Source organism: Vicia villosa, linkage group LG3 (genome assembly GCF_029867415.1).
Source record: "Vicia villosa cultivar HV-30 ecotype Madison, WI linkage group LG3, Vvil1.0, whole genome shotgun sequence".
Taxonomy (NCBI): domain Eukaryota; kingdom Viridiplantae; phylum Streptophyta; class Magnoliopsida; order Fabales; family Fabaceae; genus Vicia; species Vicia villosa.
In genome coordinates, this window is record NC_081182.1 from 213085816 (window position 1) to 213099659 (window position 13844).

A 13844-nucleotide genomic window follows, 5' to 3' on the forward strand; every position below is an offset into this window, starting at 1 on the left:
GATGATGGTGACCATTCCATGAGCTTTCTTCTTCTTTCTCTCTTCCTCCTCATTTTCTCCTCTTTCTTTCTGTTTTCTTCTTTCTCCTTTCTCTTCTTCTCTTCTTGTTCCAACTAGTAAATGTCAATTGAATTGAGTAAAAATTAATCTTTTCTAAGTTCACTAACTACTATATTTGTCACAACTGACAACAAATAGAGTATTTAGAAATTCAATTTGTCTCAACTGACAACGAAAAAAGTCCTTAAGAAGATATAGAATATTACAAGGAGTAACTAGATGGTCTTTATCAAACGTCAGAGGAATGATACTTTTTTTTGTTCTATTAATAAGAGCAAATTGAAAATTAATTATTCAATTAAGAAAAGACTAAAATCCATTGAGAATATAATGAAAACCTTAGCAAACGAGCTAAATCTCATATAAACACACAAATTAAAATCATAACCAATTTTTTATATTAAAATAATAATTTATTTTAATAATTCCTAAAATTAACAAGGTAAATGAGGCGTTAAATCAATTGGCGATAATGTACAACGCATAGGATGAAACCTCAATCTAATTAACGATAGTCTACAAACACATAGGAGGATACACCGATTCAATTAACGATAATGTACACTCTTTCTATTATGTGTTTGTACATTATCGTCAGTTTAATGACGTCTCTACTTATATATTATACAGTGTTGCAAATTAGATTGACGTCTCTCTGTTTTGTATAACAATTTTTTTTTTTGAAACACGAGATTTTTTTTTAAACTTAATTATTTCATTAAAAATTCAATAATTGCCATTTCAAAAAATACACTTTTACCTATATAAAAATATAAAGGTGTCCTTTTATGATTTAAAAATTCAATCGGTCAAAATCATTTAAAAATAATAACATTTTAAAATTATTAATTCTTCTTTATACCAAAAGAAAAAAAGATTTTTTTCAAAAAAAAAAAAAAAAAACATTTAGTTTTTTTTTTCCGACAAACTTTGCTCATATTTTCATTTCAATGTTTTTTTTCTCGTACCGTTCCTAGTACGCCATGTCCCAACTTTGAAACTTCATTTTCAGATCTTCATTTTCCATTAGAATCTCTCATCAAAGGTGACCCATTATGCCAAACTGCAATCTAGTATTCATTTAGATCTAAAGTTAATTTTTTGTGATTCATTTGATTTTCTTGTTGATTTCATATTTTGTGTTTTGGATTTGGTTTGTGTGTTAGATCAGATGGAGGAACGGAGCCATTACGTGAAGCTGACTAAAGAGCAAAAACCTCATGAAGATATCAATCCTGGTGAACTCAATCAGCCTATTGAGGTTCCTCAGGTTTGAACTTTGAATTGCAATTTTCTTTTCATGTTTTTCAATATTGATTTCTAGATTGTTAGGTATTGTTTAGTGAATTACATAGAATCTGTCTAACTTGAAACTCTGACACGAACGCAGACATCAGACATGACACTGAGAATAACATGTTGACTATTGTTTTAAATTGCGGTTGCTGCGATGCATATTGCGGCAATTGCGACGTGATTTTTGATTGGGAGATGTTTGGAATACACCGTTTAAAAAAAGATAATGTTAAGGTTTTTTATTATGTTAGAAGCAAATTGAGTATTGAGATTCAAAAGTTTATAGTTTTGAGGGAAATACTTTAAGATACATGGACGAAGTTGTCTGATGTGGTTCCTAATGCGGTCAAACTCGTGATTTTATATCACACTGCAATTGCAGTTCAATGCGGTTGCGGAGACTACTGCATCAGCAATATTGCATCTGCAATTGCGGTTGCAGACCGCAATTTGAAACCATGCGCATCGGTGTTCGTCACTTGTATGACACCCGCACGACACGTGTCGGAAAAGTCACATGAGTGCCAGAAAAGTCAAACAAATGTCCCAAAAAAAGGTCTTTTTTCTTTTCTTCGACACTTTTTGAATCGTATCCAACACCCGTATGATGATACTCATACAACACGTGTCAGATGATTCAGATAAGTGTTTACTGTTCAATGATTTGTACGGTTTCATTTGCTTGTTTTATTGTATGGATGTCAATGAATGTAGCTATTATTGTTGGCATGAAGGACTGTTCTCTAAATCTGTGTTTGTATGAAGGAATGTAGCTTTGGGTCAGTTTTGATTTTAGTTTATTATACGGGCAGTCGCTTAATTTCTGTAATACTCTGCAGTTGGCGGTTCCGAAGTGCATGGAATGTGGACAGGCACTACCAGAAAGCTATGCACCTCCTGCTGATGAGCCTTGGATGACCGGGATTTGTGGATGTTTTGAAGATAGAGATAGTTGTAAGTTAATGCATGACCAAACCGTCAAAATTTGCTCGAATCAAACTGTAATATATTATTCAGTATTCGTTACTGTGATGACTAAGCAAGAAACCGCTTGCTTTTGTTACCGTTCGACCATAATTGCAGGTTTGACAGGACTGTTTTGTCCCTGTGTTTTATTTGGCCGCAATGTAGAAAGCTTGTATGAAGACGCTACTTGGAATGCACCATGCATTTGTCATGCCATTTTTATCGAGGGTGGAATCGCTCTGGCGACGGCAACTGCAATCTTGAATGGTATAATTGACCCAGGGACATCATTTCTCATTGTGGAGGGTTTGTTTTTTACTTGGTGGATGTGTGGCATATACACCGGTCAGGTTCGGCAAACCTTGCAGAAGAATTATCACTTAGAGGTATGTGTTTGTATTTCTTCTTCACTTGTACTCGTAAATATTGCATTTGATTATTGCCGACGTCAGTGTTGTCGATGGCGGTCCATGGCAGAGAGTCAAAATCTCGTCTTTCTTAACAATTGTCTTACCCTTTTGATGACTTCAGAATTCTCCCGCTGATCCTTGTTGTGTCCACTGCTTCATGCACTGGTGTGCCTTGTGTCAAGAGCACAGGGAAATGAAGGGACGCCTCTCGGAGAGTCTTTCCTCAGAAACGACCCTCGTAAACGCGCCTCCGATTCAAGAAATGAAGTCTACCGGTGAAAAGGAAAGTGCTGGATCATCCTCCTCCTCTTCTGCTAACAACAGTGAGCATACTAGTTTAGAAATGCAGGCTCTATAAAGTCTTACTACCATTGTTAGCATCCAAAAGAGTGACATGAATTTTGGAATTTTGCTTGATAGAGAATTATTGTTTTATACTTTTGCTTTGGACATGTATATCTCTCTCTAGCACCGATACCTCTAAAAAAAGTGTGTCCGTGTCATTATCGGTGCCGTGTTTCATAGATTTGTTGCAATGACTTGTTAAGATGAAAATTCACAATTTAATGCATGTTGAATTAGACTTCAACCAAAATACTTTCTTGATTTGTCTGCTAAAATTTCATTATGAAGATTAAAAAAATAACTTTTGTATTTCTATGTCTTTAGAACAATTTTGAAATAAAAAATTATTTGATTCATGCGTTTCACGACACAATCCCATACGTAATATATAAACAATATTAGGAAGCACAACCAAATAAACAAAATACAAGTTGTTTTTAGCAAAGCATACACTAATAGACTTAAAATCATTGAAAGGAAAATGAAGGGTTGAAATAGCTTTTAACTTATAAAATGTCATTTTTGTTGGGAGAGTATGGTTGCATGCCTTGCAAATTACAACCACAACTTTTGTAGCAATGACACCTCGAAAAGAAGACATGTTCATGTCGATGACATTGACACCGATATGATACCGATATTTGTGATACATTTAATTTATTTATTTATTTTTTAAAAATTATTATCGATGTTGACATATTATTGTTGCTTCATAGAACACAATTAAATTGCACAATTTTTTTAAGAGTAATGATAGTCACCCATTCACTTACAATTTAAACACACTATTCGTCCAAACATGCTCATTAGTTAAAGGTAAGTCGAATGGTTACACGATTGTAGATATGGAAAGAAATTTTTATTGCTTCTTCCCAAAAGTGATATAGTAGATTATTGGCATGAAGCATGACTCTAGCCATTTATTTAAGTGTGTGATTCTTACGCTCAACAATCCCATTTTGTTGAGGCGTGATACGTGCTGTAGAATCATTACCTTCTGAAGTATAGAATTTTTAGAAGCCTAAGTTCTCAATATTGAGGTGTGATTCAATGTAGTTTCAATTGTAACCTTTGGATAAGTCCATCCATTTATGATTACTTTCCAAGTCTTGTTATCCATACACTTGATAAAGAAAACCATGCGAGCCTTCTAATAATCATAGTTTGTACTATCAATAATAGGTGGTTGATTAACTGATCTTTTTTTAACATTGTTAATTTTGAACAGAATGTAGTGAAAATCTTGGAGCTCACCCTACGTGAACAAGGTGTCTGCTCTGATGCCAATTGAAACTCTGTTCTACTAACAATAGGATGTCAGATACAATGCTTGAACAACGTGTATGTCAATAAGTATGTATAACAGTAAGGATAAAAGCATAAACTAAATAACACATAAATTGTTTACCTAATTAGTGCAAAATCACCTATGTCTGGGGGATTAACCCAATGAAAGGAAAATCACTCTTAATAATCAGAAGTACAAATTGGTCTTATATTAATTCTCTCAGTTCAATGTATTTTTTTCCTAATACTACCCGTGAACTTCGATCCAAGCTCCCCCTGAATTTGAGACCCCTCTCACTTTCACTCAAACACTCTCTCATGTGATAGTACAACTACAAAAGTATATGAATGATGAATCACTAATACAACTCAAATACTCTATTCCCCTAACTTAGCAATATGACCCTGAAATAGAGTATTACAAAATAAAACAAAACACATACTCAATAATGATTAAACACACAAAGCTTAATAGTGATAGATATGAGTCTTCACAAAGGAGAACATCTTCTTAAATAGCAACATTAGTCCAACTAGAAAGCCCAGTACAGTAGAATTATTTGGCAAGAAGGCAGATGGAACATCAAAAGCGAACATAATAAATTATCCTAAATTTGATTATTATCATAATTTTGATTATGAATCTTAATTGAAACAAATCTTGAAAAAAATATGAATATTAAATTCAATCTTGGTAAATTAGATTTAGGAGAAATATTTTTCTAAACTAAAACGCGCTTTAACAATCAGATCTCTGATTGGACATAAAAGGAAACAAATCTCAAATGTGCAAGATATATTTCATTCAAACATGCGCGCCAAACAAACAACTCGAGACAAGATGTCTCATAGAATGCAGGACATTTTTCTTAACATTTTGCTTTTCACTGAAGCAACACAACCACTTCGAGACAAGATGTCTCACAACTTGACATAACACCTTGCTTGACATGTTGCCTATAAAATCTTGTCAATTACATGTAATAAAAGATATCACCATTGTTGTGTATGATTCTTAGGGTTTTGACTCCCCTTTAGAAAACAAGGGTAGAAAGTCCTAAGAAAATGACTTATTAATGGAGAGATGTCTCTCTTCTTAATGAAGTGTAATTCAAAATAAAAACAAAAACGGGGCAGAATTAGATCGCGGCAAGGTCTTTTAACTTCAATTTTTTTATTTTTAAGACAAATGTGAGCTATTGCTCGATTAATATATTAAAAGAGAAAAGTATACATGAAAAAGAGAGACTTAAGTATGTCAAATAATTTAAGCAGGACTAAGTTGATTCTCTTGTGTGATACTTTTATCTCTTATCTTTTTTATTTTTAATTATTTTGCTTATCTCTCTCTTTTTTAATTCCGTTGCTTATTTAATTTTAACATCAACAAAATTTCTTTCATTTCAAAATAAAGTATACAAATTAAAAGGACTTTAGTTTTTTTAATGAACGTCTAAAAAATTAAAATACTCATAAACTACGAAGAAGATGAAAGTACAAAAATAAAATAAAAGCATTATAAACATCAAGAGTTATAGTAAAGATTAAACAATGCTTTGATCATTTTAATGCTATGTTTGGTTTAAGAGAAATTGTAAGGAGAGAGTTAGCAAAGAGAGAAGTTGATGAGAAATGTTGTATTTCTCTTGTTTGGTGAGCAAAGAAATAGGTGAGAGAGATCTTTAAAACGTGGGCCCCACAGCTTTTTGCAATCTTCTCTCTTTAGAGAAGAAATGGAATGAATGCATAATATCTTCTTATATTTCTATTTATGCCCTCGTTTTATTTTTTAACAATCATCTACATTAATAATTATTATTATTTTGCATACATAAGCAAAGCGAACCCAATAATTAGTATATCATACAATATAATAAAGCAAAATGAGTATTTTGGCAAGTTTGACACTTGGCACTCTCTCATGCATTCTTCTATTTATATTTCTACTATAAAAGGAAAGTTTCTTATAATATCTTATTATTATTTTTTATTATTTCATTAATTATTTTATTAATTAATTTATTAATATTAATAATAATTGATTGATTCAAATGAGCTTTGAAAACAAACAAAAATAATTCACATACATTTTCGATGCATAAAGAGTCATTTGGGGAACACCAACAATCAAACTTACTTACTTGTCAAAGCCAACAAACCCTTCTCACATCTCACAATTTCTTCACTCACTAAACCTTTAAAAGCTATATAAAGGGTAGAACCGATTACTCACAGTTCTCACTCTCTCCTTTACCGTACACAACAATACAAACACGTTTTTTTCTCTCTTTTTCTCCATCAACCTCACTGCGTTTTTTCTCTCTCCTATCTTCTAATTTTTCATATTCTGAGGTGTAGCTTTGTCTTTTAACTTTTTTTCTAATTCGGTGCTATCTATCTTTTTTTTTCTCTTTTAACGCAGTATATTCATATCAATTTTTCTTGTTTCAATCGATTGACTTATTATCGAGGTATAAAATATTGAATCTGTTAAAGCTTTGGTGTTCGTTTGATTTGTATTTTTTTCTTCTTCTTTTCAATACTGTTGTAACTTTACGAAATTTGATTATTATCGTTTTTTTGTTTCGTAATTTTGTACGATGTTTTTGTTTGCTTTTTCGTTATATGATCAATTTTAGAATATTAGCATATAATTTTTTGGTTATCTATCAATTCTATTCATTATAGATCGTGTTGATTTTATTTTATCTCTTAATAGTTTTTCTAAGTTGTGATTGTTTGTCTCCTCTCTGTGTGGCTCTGACAAAATTAGATTTTGCAAACTTGATTTTATTAGAAGTAAGTTTGTATAAAGTGATTAATATTTTGGGAACATGTATTTTAAAGTGGGATTTTTTATACTCTGAATTTGATAAGCAAAATAGTATGCACTTTTGAAGAAAAAATATGTGGTTCGATGGTAGTTTGTTTGTTTTAGAGAGATAAGGTATGGAAATAACTTTTTGGGTTTTATGGGGAAGGAAGAGATTTAAATATTGAAAAATGATTAATTTGCTTTGAATACCATTCTATGTATTATCTTTTATGTTAATGTTTGCTTTGTATACCATTCTTTGTCATCTACATGTTCCTCTCATAAACTTTATAAAGTATTTCTTTGCACTTGGATTAGTGTTTTTAGTTTTTTACATTTTACGTGTTGAATTGATGACTTAAAAAAGTTTCAAAATCATGTCTTTGTAAAAGTCAAACAACTTTATCTACATTTTTTTCCATTATTAATCCATCTAATGCAATAGTTATGTTCTTAGTTGGTGTTTACCCTTAGCAGCCTTGAGTCTTGAATAATTGTAGTTAGGGTGATAACTTTGATATTTTAATAAAAATCTGTATTTAGAAAAATATTATCTTTTTTTTACTTAAGGTAAATTACTATTAGATGGTGAAGGAAATGTGTTCGGACACTACGAATTTTATCTATAATGAAGTTTTCAACAATTTATAAACATGAAGACAATAGCAAAAACATGCAGTGTTGTCAATTTACTTCATGTCATTAATTCTATCATTTATAACGTTTAGATTTATTAATTTAAATTGGGTTGGGCGTTTTAAGTAACAAAGATTATTTTTCATTACACTGAAATAGCATATCCACTTATTATGAGGTTACCACATTTTCATTTGTAAGTCATAATTAATTTAAAATAGTTTTTAGCATATAAGATTTTTATACAATAAGGTTACCACAATTTCTTTATACTGATATTGTATTTGAGTTAAAATGCGACAACAATAATAATAGATTATTAATATTAATATTATTAATATTATAAAGAAAAAACAATCAATGTTAATAGTACACATTTATTACTATTATTTCTTATATATTATTATTATTGTATTTAATTTAGAAATTTAATATAAGTAATTATCATGATTTTAGATTTTGTGATGAGTATTTATTAAAATTTAATATAAGTAATTATCTGATTTTAGATTTTTGTAATGAGTATTTATATATGAATGATAAACTTTTGTTAAATAAATATCCCAATTATCATAACAACCGTAAAAAAAAATTATTTACTTTGTATTAAATAGAATGAGATCTTTTTGTGTCATGTCTTTTTTATTCCATTTATCGATATAGTTTTTTGTTGAGTACTCATTATAAAATTATATTAGTATTATTGTCAAATTCAATACAATATTATGCCCTTGATGGCTTTGGTATAATGCCGTTAGTTGTAATTTCATAATGAATTGCTAATTAATTTTTAGAATAATAAATATTATACTGCCTCCGACCTTATTTATAAACAAATATTTTTTTTTTTAGGTTCAGTAATCATTGCAATGTATGTATGCTTTCCATATATGTAAAAAGAGGAACAAATTTTGTTCAGTAGAACATATTAATCAAAAGTTTGGTTTTTGTGTTTATATTTATTGTTAAAAACGATGAAAACAAAATAATTTTTTAATTAATGTAATATAATTTATGTATTTTAGTATTTCAACGATGACTCTTCATATTCAAAATTCACAAACATTTATAATCATTATTGTCATTAAAATTTAACCTAACCATCCTTATTAAAAAAAATGAAATCTTTTTTTAATACATGTATTGTATTTCATTATTCCAATAATGATTCTTCCGTATTCAAAATCCAAAATAATCAATTCCCGCCTTTGTTGTTATTACCATTTAACATAATCAACTTTAATGAAAATATATAAAAATCAATTTTAATTTATTAATATAATCTAAATATTGTATTTCAAGGCATTACCGTACACATATTGAATCATTATAATAGTATGAGCACCAAATAAAAAACATTAACTTTTTCAAACTTTTTATGAAAAATTTTAGAACTTTTGCTTTAAATAAATTGATGCTTTTATTTTTACCACAAGAAATTATAATTATTTTATTAAATTCAAACATAAAAATTGATGATATAAAAACTTAAAATCATTTAAAATTATATCAATCCACTTTTGTAATAGATAATAACCTCAACTAATCCAAGGTTCTAAAAACTTTTTTAAAAAACTTATTATCTTAACAAACTAATTTTAAATTACTTAAAACGTTTTTATTTGACATTTTAAATCTTATAAATTATTTCAAACATGGAATAATAAAACTAAATTGTTTTCCAAAAACTAAATCTCTTCAAATCATAACATACTATAAATATTTAAATTTTTTTCTATAATTTCTTTGATTGGATTCTAATCTTTATCAATTTATTCACAAAAATTTATAAATATATAAGTTTTCTAAATTAAAATTTATTTCTTATCCAGCAACTTTAAAAAAGATTTTCCTTTTAATTTCTTAATTGATATTATATATTTAAAGACTAAATGATTTTATTGGTAACTTACAAAAAACATAACAAATTCTATTCTTTTTTAAATTAACATCTTAATTTAGAAATTAAAAAAATTGTTTTATAGTTAAATAAATCAAATTTTTAAGTAATTGCAAAGACAACTTATAATTTAATATAACTTTATTCATAAGTTATAAATAATTATATAATATTTTTTTTAGTATCAGAAATTTTATCCCGTGCCTCGCACGGGTAGAGATACTAGTATTTGTATAATAATAGTATAATAAGACTATAACAATCATCTAACAAATAAAATATGGTAAACAAATTATTTTTAAAGGGATATAATAAATTAATTAATTAAATTAAAATTAAAAAATTAAATTAATTTGTTTAAAAATATTATTTATCTCAAGGACATAATAGTACTTTTAAAAATATACAACACTTCTCTCTTCTCTATTTCTTCTCTCTTTCTCTTAAACCAAACAATACCTCAAATCTACTTTATTTCTCATCTTTTTCTCTCTTCTTACACTCTCTCTTTTTTATTTCTCTCTTCACAACTTCTCTTTCAAACCAAACACACCCTAAAGATAAAAATATCAAAGTTGTAAGCAATTGGGAATCAAATCAAAATAAACTAGTATCTATTTATACATAAAAATATCTTAAATAAAAAAGGTGCCCTTATTATGTTGATCTTTTGTCTCATTCGAGGGCCTCTGGAAACTTCTTGAAAAAAGATCCAAGAAAAAGTCATGCCTTCATTTTTGGTTGTTTGTCGTGTGGTTTATTTGGTTCAGTAGAAATGATATCTTATCCAAAGGGGACATAAAGGAGTGGTTGATATTAGAGCTGTTAATATGGGTTATCCGGTCTTAAATGGGTCAGTCTTAGCGGGCTCTGAACTTTTCAGGGCTGTGCCAAAAAGACCCTGTATAATATGGGCTCGAGATTTATTACCCGAGTCCGGTCCTTGATGGGCTTCGGGCTACCCGTTCTTAAATGAGTTTTTTTATTTAAATAAAATTAAACAAAAACTCCATAATATTTATTATAAACAAAATTAAAAATTATGTTATTTCAAACATAATACATTTTTAAGTACTATATTATCTCTTATAAATACTATAATGTGTTTCTAAATACAATATATGTCTAAATTGTATAAAATAATACTTGAATATTTATTATAAGACAAAAACTAATATAATATGATGAAAAAATGTTGATTATATTAATGTGTAATATTTAAAAAAGAAAGATTGAATAAAATAGAGATAAAATTTAGTGAAGTGAGAAAAATCAATATGCTATTTTGGAGTAAGATAATATAAATATTAATATATTTCTTTAAAATTTATAATTATGTGGGTTTGATGGGCTACCCACGGCCCATATGGGTTAGCCCTAATAGATAGTGGACTTTTCAGGGCTGGACTAAAAAGACCCTGAAAAATATGAGCTCTAATTTTAAGACCTAAGCTCAATGATTTTTCGGGCCTGGTGGACGGGCCCATATTGGCTAGCCTATTTTGACAGCTATAGTTGAAATATTAATATTAGCTAAGATTTTTCTTGGGATTGACTTGGATCTAAATCCAAGGAGCCTATAAGTTTTGATTTGAAGAATGGGCTCCTTGATCCCATTGTTTGGTTTCCTTAGTCTTTTTCTCTTATTGTTTTTTTATACTTTCTTTCTCGATTTGTATTTAGGTTGACTATCCTTGTACTCAAATTAATACAATCTTTTGTTTATAAAAAAAGAGGCGATTGATTGAAAATTTGAACCAATATTTTAAATATAAGTTCTATAGAAATCAAGCAGTAGATTAATTTTTCATTAGGGACATAAAATCCATTGTTAAGAAATTTGGTTGGGTCTAACTCATTCTTATAAAACCGACTTCCAAAGTGAAGGGTGACGCTCTATATAAAATCTTTGTGGGCTCTATCTTTAACCAACATGAGACTTGGGGTTTTCTTAATACACCACCGAGCCTAACACTATTAGGCTTGGTGTGTGGGTATAAACAGTGAGTGGCTCAAATTATCGATATGTGAGACTTGGTTTTTCTAATGCACCCCCTTAGGCCTAGCACTATTGGGCTTGATATGCTTATAAACGGTGGGTGGCCCGAACCACTAGGCTCGTGATACCATAATAGAATTAGAGTTTGTACATATTGACCCTGCATTTATTTATACACATATATTCTAACCAACTTTAGCGAAACATTTGGCAATAACTTTTAAGTAAAAGTAACATATATTTTTCTTAATAATAAAGAAACCTATAGTTTAACACCCCCTTCAAACTGGATTGCATGGAAATGAGATTTGATTTGGAAACCAGAAGGGAGAAGGGAACGAGATGCAAAGATAATATGTTAAGAGTCTCACATCGGTCAATATATGACCAGCACATAACTTTATAAGTGGTGGCAATCCTCAATTCCTCGCCCTTTGAGCCAATTTTATAGGGACGAGTTAGACCCAACACCATTTCTTACATGTCGATGGTTTTTGAAGAAAATTACAAATAAATTTTTTTAATATTTTAAAAGAAATTTATTTTATAAAATTTCAGAAGTTTTTTTTTTTTTTTTTTTGGATTATTTTGAATTTTTCTATTCTAGTCTGGATTTAGATTTCCTGATGCTTCTATTTTTTTTAAACTCAATTTTGCAATGCTAATAGGATTTATGAAGACTAGTTAGTATGTTGGATTTGATTGTTCTCATGATTCTTCTAAATTCTTTTGATTTTCAAATGAATTTTGCAATAGTAATTGAATTAAATTTTATTGATTTTTCATAGTTCTTTTAAATTCTTTTGATTATTTTATTCACGTTTTTTCAACTAAATTTTGCAATAGTAATTAAATTAAATTTTCGTAATCAGCTAAAATTTTGATTTTTTTTTAAATTTGTTTGGTTGCCTTTTTCATTCTTTTTTAAAATAAAATACTTTTATTAATTTAAAAAATTCAATAAGAGTCAGCGATCTCCGGCCACTAACTAAACAACCAATTAACTACACAATCAAAATTTTTTAATTTAAAAGAATACTTTTATTAATTTAAAAGAATACTTTTATTAATTTAAAATAAAATACTTTTATTAATTTAAAAGAACTAAACAACAAACTAAAAAGGGAAAAACAAAAGAAAAAAGTATTCCTTTCTAGTTATATAATTTCTAAGTTTTATACACCAATGTATTTATAATTTTCTCCCCTACTTCTGTGTTATCTACAGTTTTGCCAAAAATTTTGTTGTTTCTAATCTTCCAAAGTTTATAAATTGTTTCTGATGTTGCCATTTTGATGACAGCAACTCGGGCTCCCTTAATCTTTGTTTGTTGTAGAAGCCGCCCAAATTAGAACTTCGCCATATCTTTGCAATATTTTTTGGATTAAATTTTTGTAGAAACATTATAATCACTTGATTATTTCTTTTTTTTTTAACCAAAGAAATATATTAATTCAAAAATTCAATACAAACAAGGCAATCCAAAGGATTCAGCCAAACACAAAAAAACCTATAGCATTAGATTAGTAATATGCAATCTAACTTTCCTATTCCTCCAACCTCTATACACTGAATTTTCAATAATTCTGTCTAAAGTATTGTTTCTATATGCATCATTGTTAAACACAAGTGCATTCCTATATAACCAAATTTCGGTGATAGCCATCTGAAAAAGACTAGCCCTCCACCCTTTGCCTTTAACTCTATCCAAAATCCACTGCAGATTTGGAATCATTGGTTATACTGTAGGCAGTATGTGTGGTCAGGAGGAGGAACATGCTGACCACACGTACTAATATTTATTGTTTAATTAAAAATAATATTTATTGTTTAATTAAAAATGAAAGTGGAAATTTAAATTTAAATTTTAGATAAACATTAATAATTTAATATTTTTATTTTTATTTTAATATTAATTTTAATTTTGAATTTTAAGTAGGATTAATTTAGTTTTGATTTGTTTAAATTATTTTAAGAATTTAATTATATTTGATTCAAAATTTAAATTTAAATCAGATCATATTTAATTTATTTAAATTTGAAATTATAATTAAATTCACAAAATCTTTGATTTCGTAAAACATGATAAAATTAAAAATAAAATAAAAATTGCATCAAAATTTGGTCACT

General features: G+C 28.5%; 1 protein-coding gene across 2 annotated transcripts; it reads left to right on the forward strand.

Annotated features, from left to right (window-relative positions):
- Positions 1 to 962: 962 nt before the first annotated feature.
- Positions 963 to 3327, forward strand: LOC131657318 (cell number regulator 6-like). Of its 2 annotated transcripts, none has more exons than XM_058926731.1 (5): positions 963 to 1105; positions 1227 to 1330; positions 2196 to 2310; positions 2440 to 2708; positions 2854 to 3327. In XM_058926731.1, the coding sequence occupies exons 2-5, from the start codon at positions 1232 to 1234 to the stop codon at positions 3088 to 3090; spliced, it is 720 nt and encodes a 239-aa protein (XP_058782714.1). In that variant the 5' UTR covers positions 963 to 1105; positions 1227 to 1231; the 3' UTR covers positions 3091 to 3327. The 2 variants fall into 2 exon arrangements, with proteins under 2 accessions (XP_058782714.1, XP_058782713.1); XM_058926730.1 differs by having other exon boundaries at positions 1232 to 1330.
- Positions 3328 to 13844: the final 10517 nt, after the last annotated feature.